The sequence below is a fragment of the Anthonomus grandis genome, chromosome 8 (genome assembly GCF_022605725.1).
Source record: "Anthonomus grandis grandis chromosome 8, icAntGran1.3, whole genome shotgun sequence".
Classification (NCBI taxonomy): Eukaryota; Metazoa; Arthropoda; class Insecta; order Coleoptera; family Curculionidae; genus Anthonomus; species Anthonomus grandis.
In genome coordinates, this window is record NC_065553.1 from 28,667,757 (window position 1) to 28,685,933 (window position 18,177).

The following is an 18,177-nucleotide window of genomic DNA, read 5'->3' on the forward strand; positions in this document are numbered from 1 at the left end:
TTATAATACAATGTCATAACTCATTTTTATAGAAACTAAAGCGTTTCGCTTCAAGGCTTGCTCTGTTAATTTTGAAAATTTGTAGTTAAACGTACGTAAATGTTTAAAATCGTTTTTCTCGGATACTCTTAATTCTACGATGATGCAACAAGAGCACCTTTTTAAAAGATATTTTGATGCTTACTAATTTGACATCCAAATGTATAAAAAAAAATTAAAGCAAAAAAGTTCTAATGTCATTTTCCTAAGGTGAAGGACGGCTTGAGCCTTTTGTCATTGACGACTAGTGTCAAATTAATAGGGTGAATACAAAAAATTACTAGTGTTTCTTCACAGTGTTCATGCATGCAAAATTTGACGAAAATCAGTATAGGGTGGCCCAAATTCGACCCTCACCATTGGGATCTCGGAAACCGTAAGAGATGCAAGGTCGGTTAAATTATTGCAACGTTGTTAAATTTGGTACTTAACAAAATGCCGTTTTAAAATTTTAAAAAATTCGAATAGTTTCGAAGATTTTTTATAAAGTTATTTAAAATCGTATATTAAAATAAATAACACTTTGGTGATACACAAGGGCACTTTTTCTTCTCTACAAGATGGCGCTTTCAGAATTAGAATACGACGTTTCGTTTTTGAGATACCATCATCAACTTAAGTCATATTTTGACCTCGCGACTTTTCAACACAAAATACAGTCCTAAAATTCTACCAAAATCGTTCGGACCACGTAAAGGTCATAAAACGTTTTACGACTGTCTAACTCATATTAGACAATAGTAATAATACCAAACTTTTGCGGTCTTAGGGCCTGGAATAAATGTATAAAGGGCATAACATCGCGTTTTTTTTTTTTAATTTTAGGCTTTTTTTCGCAAAAAAATAGCGTTGTTAGGAACAAATGCTTCAATATTTGTAAACATTATATTTTCGAATTTTTAGCCAACAACTTATGCCAGGAGACAGCGCAAGAAAGCTTGAATTTTGCAATTGGCATTATTACGCAGTCGAAAATCCGTATCAAAATTAGCAAATTCGAAGACAGGCACGGGAGTCATTTAATTTTTGGATTAGGCTAAATGGAAACAAAATTTTAGGGCCAGTTTTCTATAATGGAAATTTGAATTCCGAACGATACCTAAACTTGCTACAAAACGATATATTTAATGCACTGAAAATCAAAATGTGGTAATTTTACAGCAAGCTTTAGTAGGTCATATGTTGCCAGCAAAAGAAGTGTTAAACTTATTTTAGTACTGTAAATTTAAAATACCTGTAAAAATTCGAATTTTTTGTTTTGTAATTTTACTGCGGTCTTCTGTAAAATGTAAGCAATAATTATAGTAATTTTTAAGCAATATTACTAAAGATTTACTGTAGTCTTGGACTTTTACAATGGTTTTAATGCAAATTCACCGATTATATCCGTTAAACTCCTGTAAAAAAGGTTAAGCATTTTTCAGAGACCCTGTAAATTTACTATAATATTTTTGGTTAAAAAATGCTGGTATGTTTTCTGTGTTTTTATTTTATATTTAGATATAATATATTTTTGCTGTAATATTTCTTAAATAAAGTTCGTTTAAAAATTGTCGGATTATCCCAAACTAAAAGCTTTTATGAAAAAATAAAAATATATTTCCTTATACATTTATTTAAACATATTTTAACATAACAAATTTATTTGTAGTGAAACAAAGGATAAAACATAAGCTTAATGGACTTAACCTTAAAATATTAGGATTTATTAAGCTATAAACATTTAACATGCTTACATGCAGGAAAAACAACATGGGCCCCTTATTGTGTTTGCTTTTTGAACTACAAGTTTTGCTAAAGTAATGTTTAAAACTTACTTAATTTCACTAAGTTTATTTTTAATGCTACATATACTAAACGAATGTAAACAAAGCAACATTATTCAACATCCATATTAATACAAATTTTAATATAATTCCAAAACTTATGCGATTCCATATTTCTTGACTTTCAGGTTTGATGTTCTTAAGAAAAAGAAAAAACCGTAAACTATTAAAAAATTATATATTTACAAAATGTACTTACGTCAAATTGATAACAAAAGGTCGACAAATCTTCTTTAAAGTATATAATGTGCCAGTATCCTCAGTGACTGCAGCACGATTTCGTCCTGATCTTCGTCAAAAATGGTAAACTTTTTATACTTAGCTTTTTGGGTCAGCTTTGGAAAATGCCAAAATATAGCTTTTTTAGTAAAAAGCACAGGCCATTCTTTTTTAATACTCCCAATTGTAGGAGGATCAGTATTTGTTAGGAAATCTCTTTGTTTGTTTCTTCTAACAAATCTTTAAACTTGGTGTGGTCCAATACTATTAATAATTACTTTCGAATTACAAGCATCATTTTCTATCAGTGGTTTCCACGTTAATGCAGAGCACCCAGCATCTCTATTAATAAGTTTCTTTTTGTGAATTTTTTTGCAGGAACGTTTGGTCTAATAAAATAACCTATTCTCTTAGTACCTCTATTCATATACCAATTTCGATCTTGCATTTAGATGCAAGCTGCCTAACATTCGAATATACAGGTACCTGTGATGTTATAATAATGTAAGCAGGGAATTTTTACCGTATTTCAATCAGTTTTACGGGCTTCTGTAACTTTCGTGACGTTCTGTAAGAGTGCCGGGTCTTTTAACCATATGGCTATATTGACAGTAAAAAAGCTGTGATTTTCCTAAATCTAGTATCATTTAGGTTAATTTAATAAATATAGTAAATTCACATTCTGATATGGTAAATTTGCTTTAATTAAAACAGTTAATACCGCTGTAAGATTGACGGACACATTTAGAGTGCACCCTAGATGACGAGCCGTTGAATATTGTTCAGCAATTATGGTGGCAACAGGATGGGGTACCACCACATAATGGTCTCAGTTTCCTAATCAAACTTTTCCCTATAAGTGGATTGGACACCAAGGAACAGTTCACTGGCCTGCCAAACGCCCCGATTTGTCACCCTTTGATTATTTTTTATGGGGATATTCAAAAAACGGTGTATTTAAAGAAAGTCCTCAAAATACAAATATTTTACGCCACAATTTACTTTGGAAATCACAAATTTACGGGCAAGAGGAAAAATGATCCAATGAGTAATCTGCGCCGGCGGGTTCAGAAATGCATCGAAGTTAAAGGACGATTATTTAAGCATTTCATGTAGTTTTTTTTATTATAATCAAAATTTAGTTAGTGTTAAAAGTTTAATTCTTATTTGGATTTTTGAGTAGTAGGGTTTACTAATATATAATTATAATTATTAATTAAATATATAAATTTACTAATATATTTCTTTGCTTTTTGTTACAGTAGTTTTTAAAAGATGCTGAATGTTTAACCCATTAGTGCGTAGAGTCCCTTAAAAGGGACGCCACTGGTTTCAAGCACATGCGTACTTCTAATGTTTTCATAACCTCGTGCATTTGTCTAGACGTTCGCTATTTGTTGTAAAATCAGTTCATGTGCAGAAATCGGAGATAGCGTTTTGATTTTGTATTTTTATGTGACCATGGATGGAGACTCGAAATGGAGAGTAAGTTTTAATTTTTTATATTGATAGGTTTTGAAACCAGGGTAAAGAAATTCAGTGAATATATGTTGTGTTTGAGGTTAGAATCATCATACAATTTTGCCTGCAAAACAAAAATGTGTTATTGTTTTCTTAGACATTAATATTTGTTCTGTCCCTTATAAGGGACTCTTAATAGCAAAGCAAAATAGACAATCCCCAGTATAATTCGTAATTCGTATTTTGCAGATTATCTCTGCATGAATTGCAGACATTATTTGAAGAAAATAACGGTGAAGTTCAGCAAAATCTTGATGTTTACATTGGAATTCCTGATGACCTAGGCGAAGACACAGAAGAAGACAGCGACAGCTCTGATGATGAGCATATCGGAGATGTAGATCGCTTATGCCGTGGAATACTTCAGCAGAATTATGAAGTAAGAGCCAGAAAACAAAATGATTTTGACGAAGAAGATACAGTGCTTCTAGCCCAACAATTTCCAAAGTCTAAGGGTTTATCTCGTCAAACCTATGAAGCCCCACCTAATGAACAAGATTTTGATGAAGAAGATCTAATACCTTTAGCAGATCTGCTTTCTAAACCTGGGTCAAGTATAAGTCAAGGCAATTTTTCAACCGCTAAACGTAGAAAGCTATACGAATGGAACGCAGATTTTTTCTATGAATACAAGCTGTGTGCCACGAGAGCCATCTCAAGAAGCAAAAGAAGCCCAAAATCCGTTAGATTTTTTAAGACTGTTTTTCGATGAAGATCTCACATCGAAAATTGTTGAGGAAACCAATAAGGATGGCCAAAAAAAAAATAAGGAGCTAAATTTCACAAAAGAAGAGTTATATGTACTACTTGGAGGAATGCTTCTTTAAGGTTATGCAAAATATCCGAACATGAGGATGTTTTGGAATCCAACAGAAGATATACCAAACATTTTAAAAAATAGCATGCGACGAAACAGATTTGAAGTATTATTTCACCACATCCATTTCAACGATAATGCTAATATTGATCGCAGTGACCGGCTTTACAAAATTCGCCCTCTACTGAACTCACTAAATGAGAATTTCAAAAAACACGGAGGTTTGGATGAACATCTTTCAATTGATGAAAGCATGATACCCTACTATGGCAAACACTATGCCAAACAGTACATCAAGGGAAAGCCGATAAGATTCGGCTTCAAAAACTGGGATCTATGCAGTAGTAATGGGTACATGATTTCTTTTGAGATTTACACTGGCAAATCAGATGCAGAAAAAGTTTGTGGTCTTGGTAAAAACGTGTTTATGTCTTTACTACATAAATCGGAAGTGCCTTCTAACCAGGGATATAATTTTTTTACAAGCTTGAGTTTACTGAACCATCTCTCGGAAAATAAAATTTGTGCATCGGCAACAGTAAGAGAGATTCGAACGGAAAAGTGTCCATTTCCTGAAAGTACTTCATGGAAATCAAAACCAAGGGGAAGCCACAGTTTTGTTTCTTGTGGTAATGTTACTTTTGTACTGTTACAGTTTATTTTCTTCAGATACATAAAGAATAACAAAATAAAATGAATCCAGAATGTTAGCGAAAGCATAGCTGGATTATAGAACTTTAAGAGGCAATTTCTAAGTTATTCTGGTGCTAAAGTTAATAAAATAAACAGTTATCATTTCAGTATTAATTCTATTTTTGATATCAATAATTTTCAACCCTTATGATGAAACTCAAATTATTAATCATAATATTAATTTTTTTTATTGTTTTGATTTCACTAATGTCAGGAGTCATATCCTAGCCAATAAGATCCCAGCTCATTCTCCTATATCCCTACTAAAACCATTTCTGGCACGAAAATCTTTGACCTCTAGGAGTCTTGAAGAACAAGCCTTTGAAGAAGATTGTTTCTTGGTATTTTTGCCCGTTTTACTCCAATGAAAAGTTGAAAACTCACCATTTGGGTATTTTAGTTTGTGGATACTAAATGCCATACTGCAATAGTGCAGGATTATAAGTAGTGTAGTTAAATCCCAACTTTTTCAAGGTTCTTTGTTTAAGTGTCCAGTTTTGTGTTCCCGAGAAAAAGCCAATTCCATTGGTAAGTCCTAATATTTTCATTTGGCATCTTGATTTATGATAATCTACATATTACACATGTAATTTTATATAAGTAGACTCAAGCATACCGTTAAGTTTAACCATCAATGCTTATATCTACTTACTCTATTGGCGATTCCTCAATCTGGGTATTCTTCCACTTTCAGGCTTTTTTCTTTTATCCCCCGGTATGGTCTTTATCCACTATTATAAAAGATAGAAATCTCCACTCATCTACTCCAATAACGTCCACAACATCTACATTGACATCCACTGTTAAACCGATCCACCCAGGTCCTCCATCTCAATCATGCAGCCCTTTTGGAGCCAGGTTTGATCAATGTTTGTGATGTATAGTGAACCATGCAGTCAGTAAACCACTTAACTAGTGAACCGAAGTCCTATCAACATTTATTAGCCTTACTGTAGTATATCATACTAAATACTAACCTCAAAATTACATTGTTATCACTTATCACTCTCATTATTATATTTCACTACTAAACTGTTGCTTTGAATAGTTTTATAATAACTAGGTGCATATTAGTAATTTTATTGAAATAGACCGTATAGATCTCCTTGTAAACTGGATAAATAGGCCTATTTCGAAAGTACTCACGCGAACTTTTAGCCCCAAACAGCTTATGAGATTTTACTCTTGATACAGACACTATATTCAGGAAGGGCAACATAACTTGTTTTTAAAGTAATAAGTTTGATTATTAACTTTTCTTTTAATATAGATTCACTTGAATGTATCTCAGAACTAAAGCCTTTCTTTTATGTTTATTTTGATTTTTGAAAGATAACCTAACTTTCTAAGTTAGACAAACGACTTTTGGTGTGAGCGCATGAGTTTTAAGGTGCTCTCACATTAAAGCTGTTAATTTGATAGGATATAATTTAATAGCCAAAGTAAAGGGTTAATATTTGTTTCATTGTTAATTTATTAATTACACCATAACACTTGTACATAATATTAAGGGTCAATATAATTAATTGTATTTATAAATCTCCCTGTCTGTTCTTCCTTGTGAGATTTTCTTTCAGGTTTATAGGTCTAGTGCTTTTGGTAATTTCCTGTTTTCTTGGTCATCGGGATTTTCTTATCCATCTGGGATAAAACAGGTGGCGCTTATATTTTATTGAACTCTTGTTGAATCCACGCCACTCTACCAAAGTGGTTGGTGCTAGTCGGCTTCTCTTTGAGAAGATCCCCTAAGCTGTCTCTATAGTCTATAGTAAGTCTCCCTCTTTCCATTGGTTCCCTTGTACCCATTGTCTAAGCCTCACTTCCCATACCTTTACTCTCCCTTTTTCCTGCCTGTTATTAGCCATCCATCCATTCAAATTTCATTTAATCCAGGTTAGTAAGATAAAGTATTAAAGTATAATTAAAGCAATATTAAAGTAATAAATTGTTATTAATTAATTATAATTATTATTTTTTTTATTTTTTTTTTATACATTTAACAGTACAATGGAAGGACAACAAGGTTGTGACATTGAGTACCAACTTCGAAAGTAATGACATTGTTACCACATCTAGATGGTGTAAGGAAACTAAAACTAAAAAACAAATTCCACAACCAAAAATTATAGCTGGATACAATAAACACATGGGAGGAGTTGAAAAAATGGATGGGCTGATTGCTTTGTATAGGACAAGAATGCGACAGCGAAAATGGTATTGGCCAATAGTTTCATATTTATTAGATGCAAGCATCTCAAATGGCTGGGTACTTATGAAAAAGCTAAAACCAAATGATGCAAATTGTGCCTCCTTACTAGAATTTCGGAAGTATATCGCCCTAAGTTTTTTACAGTCCTATGGTAAAAAACCAAGTAGAGGAAAAACTACGCTTCCAGTTCATAAAGCCTCTAGATTTGATAATATAGGACATTTAATTCGGTACAATGAATCTGATCGAAGGTGCCAAGTATGCAAGAAGAAAAGTAACTTTATATGTGTAAAATGTGACTGTGGACTTCATCCAAAAAATTATTTCGAAAATTACCATATAAACTAAATAATATTAATTTTATGTATTTTATGCATGGAGTCCCTTTTGAGGGGCGGATCATAACACACTAATAAAAACTAATATTTGATTTTTGTATTTTTTTTATATCTGATTTAAGTCATTTAACTAATTCATAAAGAAAAAAATACAAAAAAAACTATTTTTATAAGTTCATGTACTAATGGGTTAAAGTATAGTTTTTTTAGTTATTAATATAATCGGTAATTTTAACTGTTTAGTAAAAAATGTGAGTTTTTAATATTAAATTTGATGATAATATTGATAATATTATCATTAAATTCAATTGACATTTTCAATATTACAAAGGAAGCCTTATGTCGCTCACTTGAACACTAAGCCACAAGTAACCTGAATTTGTATTAAGCTATTTTTTGTAAATAATATAGTCATTTCCGTTAATAAAAATTGAGGTTTATAGTCAGCACATTAGGTTTTGATCGTTTTTGTTACTTATTTTCTATGCCTCTTATTACTTTTTATACAATTTTTTAGTTAGTTTTAGTTAGATTTTTGTAACAAGTTATATATACATTTTTCTTAGTTAGCATAAGTTATATTTATGTATTTGAAGGTCTTTCCTGCCTTGTAGATGGGTATTTATTTACCTGTAAGGCTTGTATTGTAAAAATAAATAAACAAATAATATGTCATAGGAATTTTATAAAATTAAATCATGGGGTGGATTAGTTTTTATTAATAATAAGTCGATACTTATAATTAAAAGAAAAAAAAATAAAAGCAGGTATTAAAAGTTTTTTTTTAAATATAGAAATTCTCAGTTTTTTCTGTTAAATCGGTTGAAAATAAAAAAGTTTGATACGTCATAGGTTTTATAAAAATATAGTTCAGTAATAGAAATCCAGGGCCGTCTTTGAAAAAAAAAAGTTGATGATGGTGCCTCAAAAACGAAACGTCGTATTTTAATTCTGAAAATGTCATTGGCAGAGGAGAAAAAGTGCCCTTAACAAAGTGTAATTTATTTTATTATACGATTTTAAATAACGTCAGAAAAAGATAAAAAAGATTTTTTCAGATTTCGGTTTTTTCCGGATATCTTCGGAACTATTTTAAATTTTAAAACGGCATTTTGTTGAAGTACCAAATTTAGCAACTTTGCCATAATTTAACCGACCTTGTATCTCTTACGGTTTCCGAGATCCCAATGATGAGGGTCAAATTTGGCCAAAATTGCCACCCTGTACACTAGACAAAGTTATTAAAAAAAATAAGACAAAAAATATTTTTTTAACAACCTGGATCTTCATTAATTTTGATTTTTCGAAAAAAATGTATAGAAGCTTGTTGCATTAATTTTGAATTGCCCACCGAAATTCTGACGCGTAATTTCCGACCACCCTGTATAGTAAAGCGATCAGTTTACCAAACCATTACAGTCCTGTTAAAATGACTACAAATGTCGCATTTTATATTAGAAAAATGTCCAGTACTGGAGATTTGGTAATGAATATTTGCGTTATTAAAATTACGAGTAATTTCGTTCTTACCTGGCTCTTTTTGATACTACCGGTAAAATAGCATCACTAAATCCTTCTATCACGGGGTCCAGAACTTTGCCCTTAATAAACCTTTGTTGGGAATACATAAGAAAATCGTCAACCAAATCGCAAGTCTGTTCGTCCAAAAGAAGTTTATAGCCAATATTACAGGCGCATCTATAACCTTTTTGAAAAAATAGTTTTTAAATTAAAATCTGATTAATAACAAGAAAAAATCGATTTTTACCTAGGATAGGGTGGTACCTTGCCTTCATAACCTGAATCTGGGTGACTATACACATATGCTGACAGCCACCATTGTTATGTCCACAAGGATTATTGACTTCCCGTTGCACCAAACCGTGAACCGCCTTAATTGCTTTCGGGTCGCGTATTTCTTTCATCCTATAAATGCTTTGGATACTAGTACTTTCAAATTTATCCACAGACATCACGCCTTGCTTGGTACTATCCGTCCAGTAAACACGATTTTCAAAAAGAGCCAAACGAGACGGGGAAGGAACCTTAAAGCATTTAATTATCAAAAATGTACCTTTTTTAATGCATTTAAAGACTAACCGGTTGGCCTCTAACCACTAAAAACCTTTTCTGTCCCTCATAGTCAACAGTTTCAATATAATCCAGTAAAGAATCACACCAAAACACCCTTTTCGATATGATATCCACAGCGATACCGGAGGCTCTGTATGCTGCCTCAAAGACAATGGAAATAGCATTGGTGCCGTCCATATTGGCTCTGAGAACTTGAGAACTGTCAGCAATGAACATCAGCCCCACCAACGGGTCTAACGCGATATCAGCGGGGTTGGTTAAGTTAGAACTTAGCACTATAGCGTGAGATCTAGCTTTTCCGTTGTCTTGCAGCTCAAACACGTCGATTTTTTGACCGATAGCGTCAGCTACATACAGCTTGTCTCCCACCCAATCCACCGCTATTGCTACAGGGAGCCATGTGCCTGGTAGAGATATGTCGCGTTCTATTGGGGAATAATTCGTGCCAGATTTTAATGGTCTGGAATATATCTAGAAAAAATTAATATAGTCAAATATAATAGTAATAAAAACGTTAAAATTTAATATAATAGTAATAAACACGTTAGCTGCCACAATATTGAAAAAACCACTGAGGAAGTTAATAAAATTTTGCACAAGCTGAAACAAATTTTCTTAAGTGATGATGACATTTCCTCTTAGAATGTTTAAATTTTGTAGTCCGTTCATCTTCTTATAATTATATTATCTTAAAATTATATTATATATTATAGTTAACATATCAAATTCTTGTTTTAAAAACATTTCGAACTGCACTTACTAAAGCTGTTAACAGTCGCACTAGGACCCTAACAGTGTACCCGGAGAATATGGAAGAAGGGGGTTAGGGACTAACCCCAGGTTTCCTTGAAATCGGAACAGGGGGGTTAACGACTGACCCCAGATTTTTGTGTGTGTAGGTGGTTTTTTTTAAGTGAGAAAATCAAGGATCTTATTAAAAAAAAACATTTTATTTTTTTAAAGACTTAATAAAAAATAAGTGTGCAAAAAAACTAACTATTATTACAGATTGTGCAATGTCTAGTTGTTTTAATTTGTTCGCTGGCCGTATGCCTAGGGCAAATAAACTTTTCGCAATTAGAACATGCCTTCATATATTTTCTATCAGCCGATCTTGGACAAATAAAACATGTTCCTTTTTTGGGAATCTTCTGCACACCGGACCGAGTAGCTGGTCCATTTGCCTCTCGACTAACTAAACCTCTTGTTGTGTGCTGGTCCTGTTGACATTCCAAACCAAAAATTTTTAAAAAAGCTATTTATTTATTTTGAAGTCCCTTATACTTTGAACGATTTCTCATGTTGATTTGACACAACTGCTCGCCTAAGCATTTTAGAAATATTTTTCTCCCAGATTTTTGTTTTGGATTCTCTCTTGCCCAGTTCTCGTTAGCTTTTATGAAAAGAATATAGGAGTTGTAGGCAACTATATCGATCAGATTAAAAAAAAAACAGCCATCGGCCATCTTCTTGTGCCTCGCCGACAACTATATGCCCTTACACATTTATCAAGCGTATCGACGCCGGCTTTTGTGGAGTTATAGTGCAGAATAGTTTCTGGCTTGTCATTTTTCACTTGCATATTATGATGTTGTGTAGAAAGAACAGTGACGACCTTCTTCTTTTTGGGTACATAACTTACAAGTGTTTCACGGTCCCGGAAAGCAAAGCGAATAGTGCCGGGAGTTGGACACTTTAACGATTGTGGTCTTAGTTCTAAAGGAACATCTTTTCTGTTACTCATTATTGTTCCCACTACTGTAAGATTTTGTTCCAACAAAGCATTTGATGTTGGCACTGTCGTAAATTTTCTGTCCATTGTGATATTGCGACCACTATTCTGCAATTTTGCTAATTCTACAAGACGTTTTACGACTTCTGAACCACTATTGTAATCTTTGGGCTGATTGATTACTTTTCCAGCATATGGTTCTGCAGCAAAACAATAGTAGTTTTCACAGAGCACATTAGCATCAATCCCATATTTACCAGGTTTTGTAGGAATATACAGGGTGTCCGGAAAGTCAACGATAATACTGAAGGGGCTGATGGAGCAACTCATAAGCACCCAGAAAAACATAAAATGACCTTAGTAAAAAATCGATGGTTTTCAAGATACTGGCACTTTAGTGGAAGTCACCAAAATCCTACTCTTGGATCAGATTTTCGATTGTCATTCCTTAAAAATAATATTTTTTAGAATAAATAATTTAAATTTAGAGAATTCCGTCATGTTAGAGATCTGCGGAAATCTGGTCGTCCTGGTCGAGATCAAAATGAACAACTTGACGTTTTGCTTTCTTTGGAAGAAAATCCATGCACTCCTCTGTCGCAGATCGGGGCAAATTTACACATGGCGAAATCTATAGTTCACCGAATAGTTAAAAAGCACAAATATCACCCTTACAAAGTTATTCCTGTGCAAGAGTTATTTGATGACGATTTCGATAGGCGAAATGAGTTTTGTGAACGCTTACAAAACATGTGCAATCTAAATAATAATTTAGTAACAAATATTATTTTTTCTGATGAAGCCACGTTCTGTCTGAATGGTGGTGTGACAGACGAAATTGTTGATATTGGGCAACTGAAAATCCGCATTGGATGATGGAGGTAAACACCCAGTACCCTCAAAAACTAAATGTGTGGTGTGGAATAGTGCGCGGAAGAGTAATAAGTCCCTTTAAGTAAAGGTCCCTTTTTCTTTAAACAGATTTTAACGGGACAAGTGTATCTCGATTTTCTCCAATTTTAATTAGTTTCAGCATTACTAGCTTTATTTCCAAATCCATTGGTCCCAGACTATCCTGACGAAGAACTAATTTTCCAGCAAGATGGCGCTCCTCCGCACTATGCTGCCACTGTGCGTACATTTTTGGATGAAACCTTTCCCAATCGGTGGACAGGAAGGAAAGGACCCATCGAATGGCCTGCTAGGTCGCCTGATCTAGCAAAGGACTTTTTTTTTGTGGGGATACCTCAAGTCGAAGGTATTTGTTAATATGCCAAATAATCTAGACGACTTAAAAGAGAGAATTCGCAGAGAAGTACGCGCCATAACTCCGGAAATGATTGAAAATGTGCAGCGAGACCTGATTGATCGCCTTGGATATTGTCAAGCCGTGAATGGCAACCATTTTGAACATTTAAGGTGCTTTCATTTGAAAAAATGAAGTTGATGGTCGTAATTTATTTTTGAGCAACCCTGTACATACAAACTTCACGTACAAAAATGCGCAACTTGAAATAAAAATCGACGGGTCCGAGCGTTTTTTTTTCTAACACACCCCTGAATTTTAAATGAATTTAGACATAACTTTTGGGATGCACTGTATGTTATTCTAAGCGCAAAAATAACATCTTCAAAGCAAAAAAAAATTATTAACATACTTATTCCTAAAACCGCTTCTAAAAAATTTAAAATGGCAACACCGCAGACAAAGGTTGATGTCATCTTGGCAAACTGCTTTGTGTTTACATTCGGCATTTGTGAAGTTCTGTGTTTTTTCTTTAGTTTTTGATTGAAAAAGGAAAAAGGTTGAGTCATTTCAGGGTTTTTGTGAATTGTTACGATAGTAAAAACTTGCCGTTTGTGCAGCACCATGGGAAAAAGACAATTTAAGCTGATCTTGTCACAAGTAAATACCGATATTGTCATAACATCATATCAAGGGACAACCGTCGTCGTAAACGTAGAATAATAAAAACTTATTAAGAAATATATAATAAATATAAAATATTTGATTTCTATAAAAATGTTTTTTTTTTTAGATAAGTACCTTTACTCTAATGAAGTACGTTAAAAAAACGCATAAAGAGTTCATAAACGGTAATATTTGAAAAAAAATTAAAGCATAATCTATTGATAATAAATATTTATCATGTAAATATTTTTTAACGACGTCAATGGTAAATTACTTGTGTCGGTGGAATGCGCTCGAGCGGCGTTTGTTGCCATTTTCTCTAATATACATTCATTTTAACTTTGAATGTTGACTTCTTTATAGGGTATCTTATCATATTTTATTGAATAGGAATAATATTGTTTCTCGCCTGTCAAAATAGGCGAAAATTTTTTATGATATTATACAGTGTTTTTTGTGCCATTTCTACATAAGCATTTGTCATCATAGTTCCATGGCAATGTTAATTCTAGTCTTTCAATGTTCTAAGGACACATTAGTGTTGTCCGGCGGCGAATATACACTACCGGACAAAAGTGGAGAAACAAAGTGTCTTTTGTATTTATTTTTATATTAGTGTATTTGATCATTCATTTTTTATTTTTTTTTTAAATATAATTTTGTTTCTAGTCTTCAGTACCTCAATAAAAAATTAAAAAAAAAAAAACAAGTGACAACTAATATATTTTATTCTTGTTTTTACAGGGGACAAAAGTGGAGAAACACTATTTTTATTTATTTTTTATACACAATGTATTAGTTAGTTGTACATAGAGAGAATAATAATGTGTAGCAAAACCCTTATTTTTTATAACTTCAGCACACTGACTTCGCATAGAGTTCATTAGGCTGTCAATATAATCTGCTGAAATTGAATTCCACTACTCTTGAAGAGCTGTGAACAAATCATTCTGGTTTCTAAATTTATCTTTATTTTTTTGTCTGATTTTCCTATCTAAATGGTCCTATAGGTTTTCTATCGGGTTTAGATCCGGACTTTGTGCGGGCCATTTCATAAGGGGTACATTGTTGTCTTTAAACCATTCTTATCGTTATCCTGCTGAAACGACCATAGAAGCGGCATATTTTCTTCTGCGTATGGAAGCATATGATCCTGAAGAATTCTTAAAAATTAAAATATGTCCATTTTTCCTTCAACTTTTCTTAATGGTCCTACTCCTGATCTGGAAAAGCAACCCCAAACCATGATATTGCCTCCTCCATGTTTCACAGTTGCCCTGGTGTACTTTGGATTAAGTCTAGTATTGGCAGGACGACGAACCCATTTCATTCCATCCATTTCATATCAGATCCGAATAGGCAGAACTTACTTTCATCAGAAAATAGAACCGTTTTCCACTTTTGGGTTGTCCAATCAAGATGTTCCTGTGCAAATTGGAGTCTAGCCAATCTATTCTTTTTAGAAATGAGTGGTTTTTTGGCTGGACGACGGCTATAAAGTCCAAATTCAGTCAAACGACGACGAATAGTACGCACAGATACCGAAACCCCAGGTATTTCATTATAAATTTCTGTGGCGGGCATAAAGGGATGTTCTGTTGCCAACATTTTTATTTTTCTCTCAATAACTTTATTCGTTTTCCTTGGCCGTCCATACCTTGGACGGGTAGTCATACTATTATATTTTTTAAAAGCAGCAATAGTTTTTGAAACTACGGATCTATTACGATTAATTTGCCTAGCAATTTCACTTTGTTTTACACCAGCCTGAAATTTTTATTTTTTAAACAATTAATTTTCGGAGATCAATATTCAGATCTATTCCGAGAGGCATTTTGCACAAATCGTATATAACACTTTAACACTCAACGTTAAGATCAAACTAATGATACATTATTCAAATAATAATATTATATATAATATTATATTTATAAATACCAAATAAGATTTGTTTGGAATGTTTATTCACTTTTGTCCGCATAAAATAGCATAAATAATTTTTTGATCAACTGATAAGGTAAATACAAACAAGAAGGATGTGTTTTTATGCTGCAATAATAGAGCTAAATATTTTCTACTAAAAATTTAAAATAATATCTTGTATGTTAAGATGTTATTGTTAAATTTGTAAATGTTTCTTCACTTTTGGCCAGTAGTGTAAGTAAAACTTAAAAATTCTGCTAAGGGTACTCACGGCAGCCAACGTGTAAATAAATAAAAAATTAATTTAAAAAAAAGGTATTCAAAACCTAAAAAAACTCACCCTTTTAGTCTTATAATCACTCCAGTATAACAAATTCCTCCTATAATGAAAATCCAGGCCGCTCGCCCCAGTGGTATTCACAACGGTACTGACCACGCTACCAGACGAATTGATAACAAAAATACTCTTTTCGTGAGCGAAATACAATTGCATAAGATTGGAATCTCTGGCCACGCATCTGTTGTTATCGGTGAGCACGTATCCGGGGACGCAGCTACAGCTGTAGCTCCCCGGTGTGTTCGTGCACAGTTGATCGCAATAGCCCCATAACGAGCATTCGTCTCTATCCGCGCAAGTGCGATTATCTGCGGCCAGAGTTTTGCCTGTGGGGCAGTAACATTGTCCCCCTAAACAGAAAAAAAAAACATTTTAAGCTGATCTATGAGATTTCTAGAGGTATACGTAGGCATGTTCTACAGCTCTGCCGTAGCTACTAGGTGTATATAGGGTGTTACAAAATTCGGTGCAAATAGTTGATTGTTGGAGTCAAAATAAGACTTTTTTTTCAAATTCAAAATAAATTTATTTATCAATAAAATTACAATTACAATACTTAATTATCAATTTATAATAAATAAACTATTATGATAAATAGGACCATGCCTCGATTATGAAACCGTTAGCACAGGTGCAGACCCCCCGTGTAGCAAGGCCCTTTTTTAAAAAAGAATAATAATCACTATTAACCTGGCCAATATAAGTACTTTTCTTTGGCAAGTAATACTTTATTTTCCTAATATATATTTATTATTTTACAGTAAAAGAAATACCAAAGAGAAGTAGGTAGACGCGCAAGGGGTGCAAAGGAAAACGTGGCATGTAACAAATGCTACTTGTAAAAAAATTTTAAACGGAGGCGAGCGGATACCAAAGCCCTATAAAAAAATTTATACAACCATTTTCATAGTTTTTAACATCTTAATCGTATTTATTTCAAATTATTTCAAATTAAATTAAGCATTCCATTGCTGTTTTTCAAGTTTGAATATATTTTTTAAATACTCCTATTGAAAATTGTTTAACATGCTCAGGCAATTTATTCCAAAGTTGAGAGGCTACAAAAACAAAAGATTTTTGAAAATTTGTGTTTCTATGCTGTGGAACTGGAATTTATAAATCTAGTGTTATACATGAGGCCGTTATTTGCAAAAGTCTCTAATCGACAAAAATAATCAAAATTCACTTTTTTCGCCAAGTTAAACAGGTTTTAAATAAGGAACGTATTACTATCGTTAAAATCTTTCATAACTGCCTCTTTCCCATATAAAAGTTAGTACAAATTGGCAGGTTATTTGCAAAACTCTTTCTTTGCTTTCATAGTTCATTTGCAAAACTGCTTATTTGCTCGTCAACGAATAAGCACGCTATTCTTGTGCCTACTTGACTAACGCCATGCTTTGCTTACATAGAGTGAATCGAATATATTTTTAGTTCTGATAGCAATTTCGTTGTGTATTGACGTATACTATCAATTGATTTTTGGTGCGATTTGCTGCTATGGATGAGTTAAATAACGATTATAAGATTTTACCTTCTCCAAGAGGAAAAGCACGCAAGAAAGAGCGACAACCGGAAAACTATGCTAGGGCTGTTAAAAAAAGGGATAGGTATGGCATAAAAAAGACCCTCAATCGGTTTAATAGTAACCAATTAGCTAAAATTATATTATTTTCAGACATACACTACACGTGCTTCCAAACTTTCCAACTTGTGGTCACGATGGTAAACCCGGACAACTGTATTTTTGCAGAACTTTAACAATGAATGAAATTAAACAATTCCATGGATACATGTATGAATCTACATCTAAAATAGAGCAGGATAATCTCATACTGAACTGTTGCAAAGGACATAAACCGAAGAGAGGAAAATCCAATCACGCTCAAGTCCCGATTCAATACAATGTTCGCTTGAAAGATGGAAAATTGATAAGAGTGTGCAAAAATGCGTGTCTAGGCATTACAAATTTTAGTGGAAACCGAGTGCAAAGAATACTTCGTAATTTTGTCAAAAATGGAGAGCTCCCGAAAGAACGAAGAGGAGGGGACAGAGTAGGTCGCAAGAACGATGAAAAACGTAAACATATAAAAGACTTTATAGAATCTTTAACATGTGCAGAATCTCACTATTGTAGGAGCAAGACTAGTGTGCGTGTCTATTTACCAGGCGTTTTAAATTTTAAAAAACTTTATACTTACTATCAACAACGCGTTCCTGACGATTTGCACGTTAGAATCAGTTATTTTAGAAAATTCGTGAATGCAAATTACAATATTGCGTTTGGAACTCCACTTACATATTGCTGTTCAACGTGCCTACGGTTCAAAGAGCAACTAAAATTGACAACGTCAGCTGAAAAAAGATATAAGTTAACAACAGAGAATCGCGTTCATTTATTGAAGGCAAAGGCGTTCTTTCGCCTCTTGAAACATCCAAAACCAAACACAGTGTCTTTTTCCTTTGACTGCCAGAAAAACTTGGCCCTGCCTCGATTACCAGACCAAGCCGCATATT

At 33.3% G+C, this 18,177-nt stretch overlaps 1 protein-coding gene across 1 annotated transcript in view; it reads right to left on the minus strand.

Annotated features, from left to right (window-relative positions):
* The window catches only part of LOC126739391 (low-density lipoprotein receptor-related protein 2), a 392,746-nt gene that overhangs the window by 222,544 nt on the left and 152,025 nt on the right, over window positions 1-18,177 (minus strand). The window contains exons 6-9 of the mRNA XM_050445052.1: window positions 15,664-16,010; window positions 9,763-10,227; window positions 9,431-9,707; window positions 9,193-9,367 (exon numbers count right to left, since the gene is read on the minus strand). Of these exons, the coding sequence (XP_050301009.1) occupies window positions 9,193-9,367; window positions 9,431-9,707; window positions 9,763-10,227; window positions 15,664-16,010 (1,264 nt within the window). The remainder of the gene's footprint in view (window positions 1-9,192; window positions 9,368-9,430; window positions 9,708-9,762; window positions 10,228-15,663; window positions 16,011-18,177) is intronic.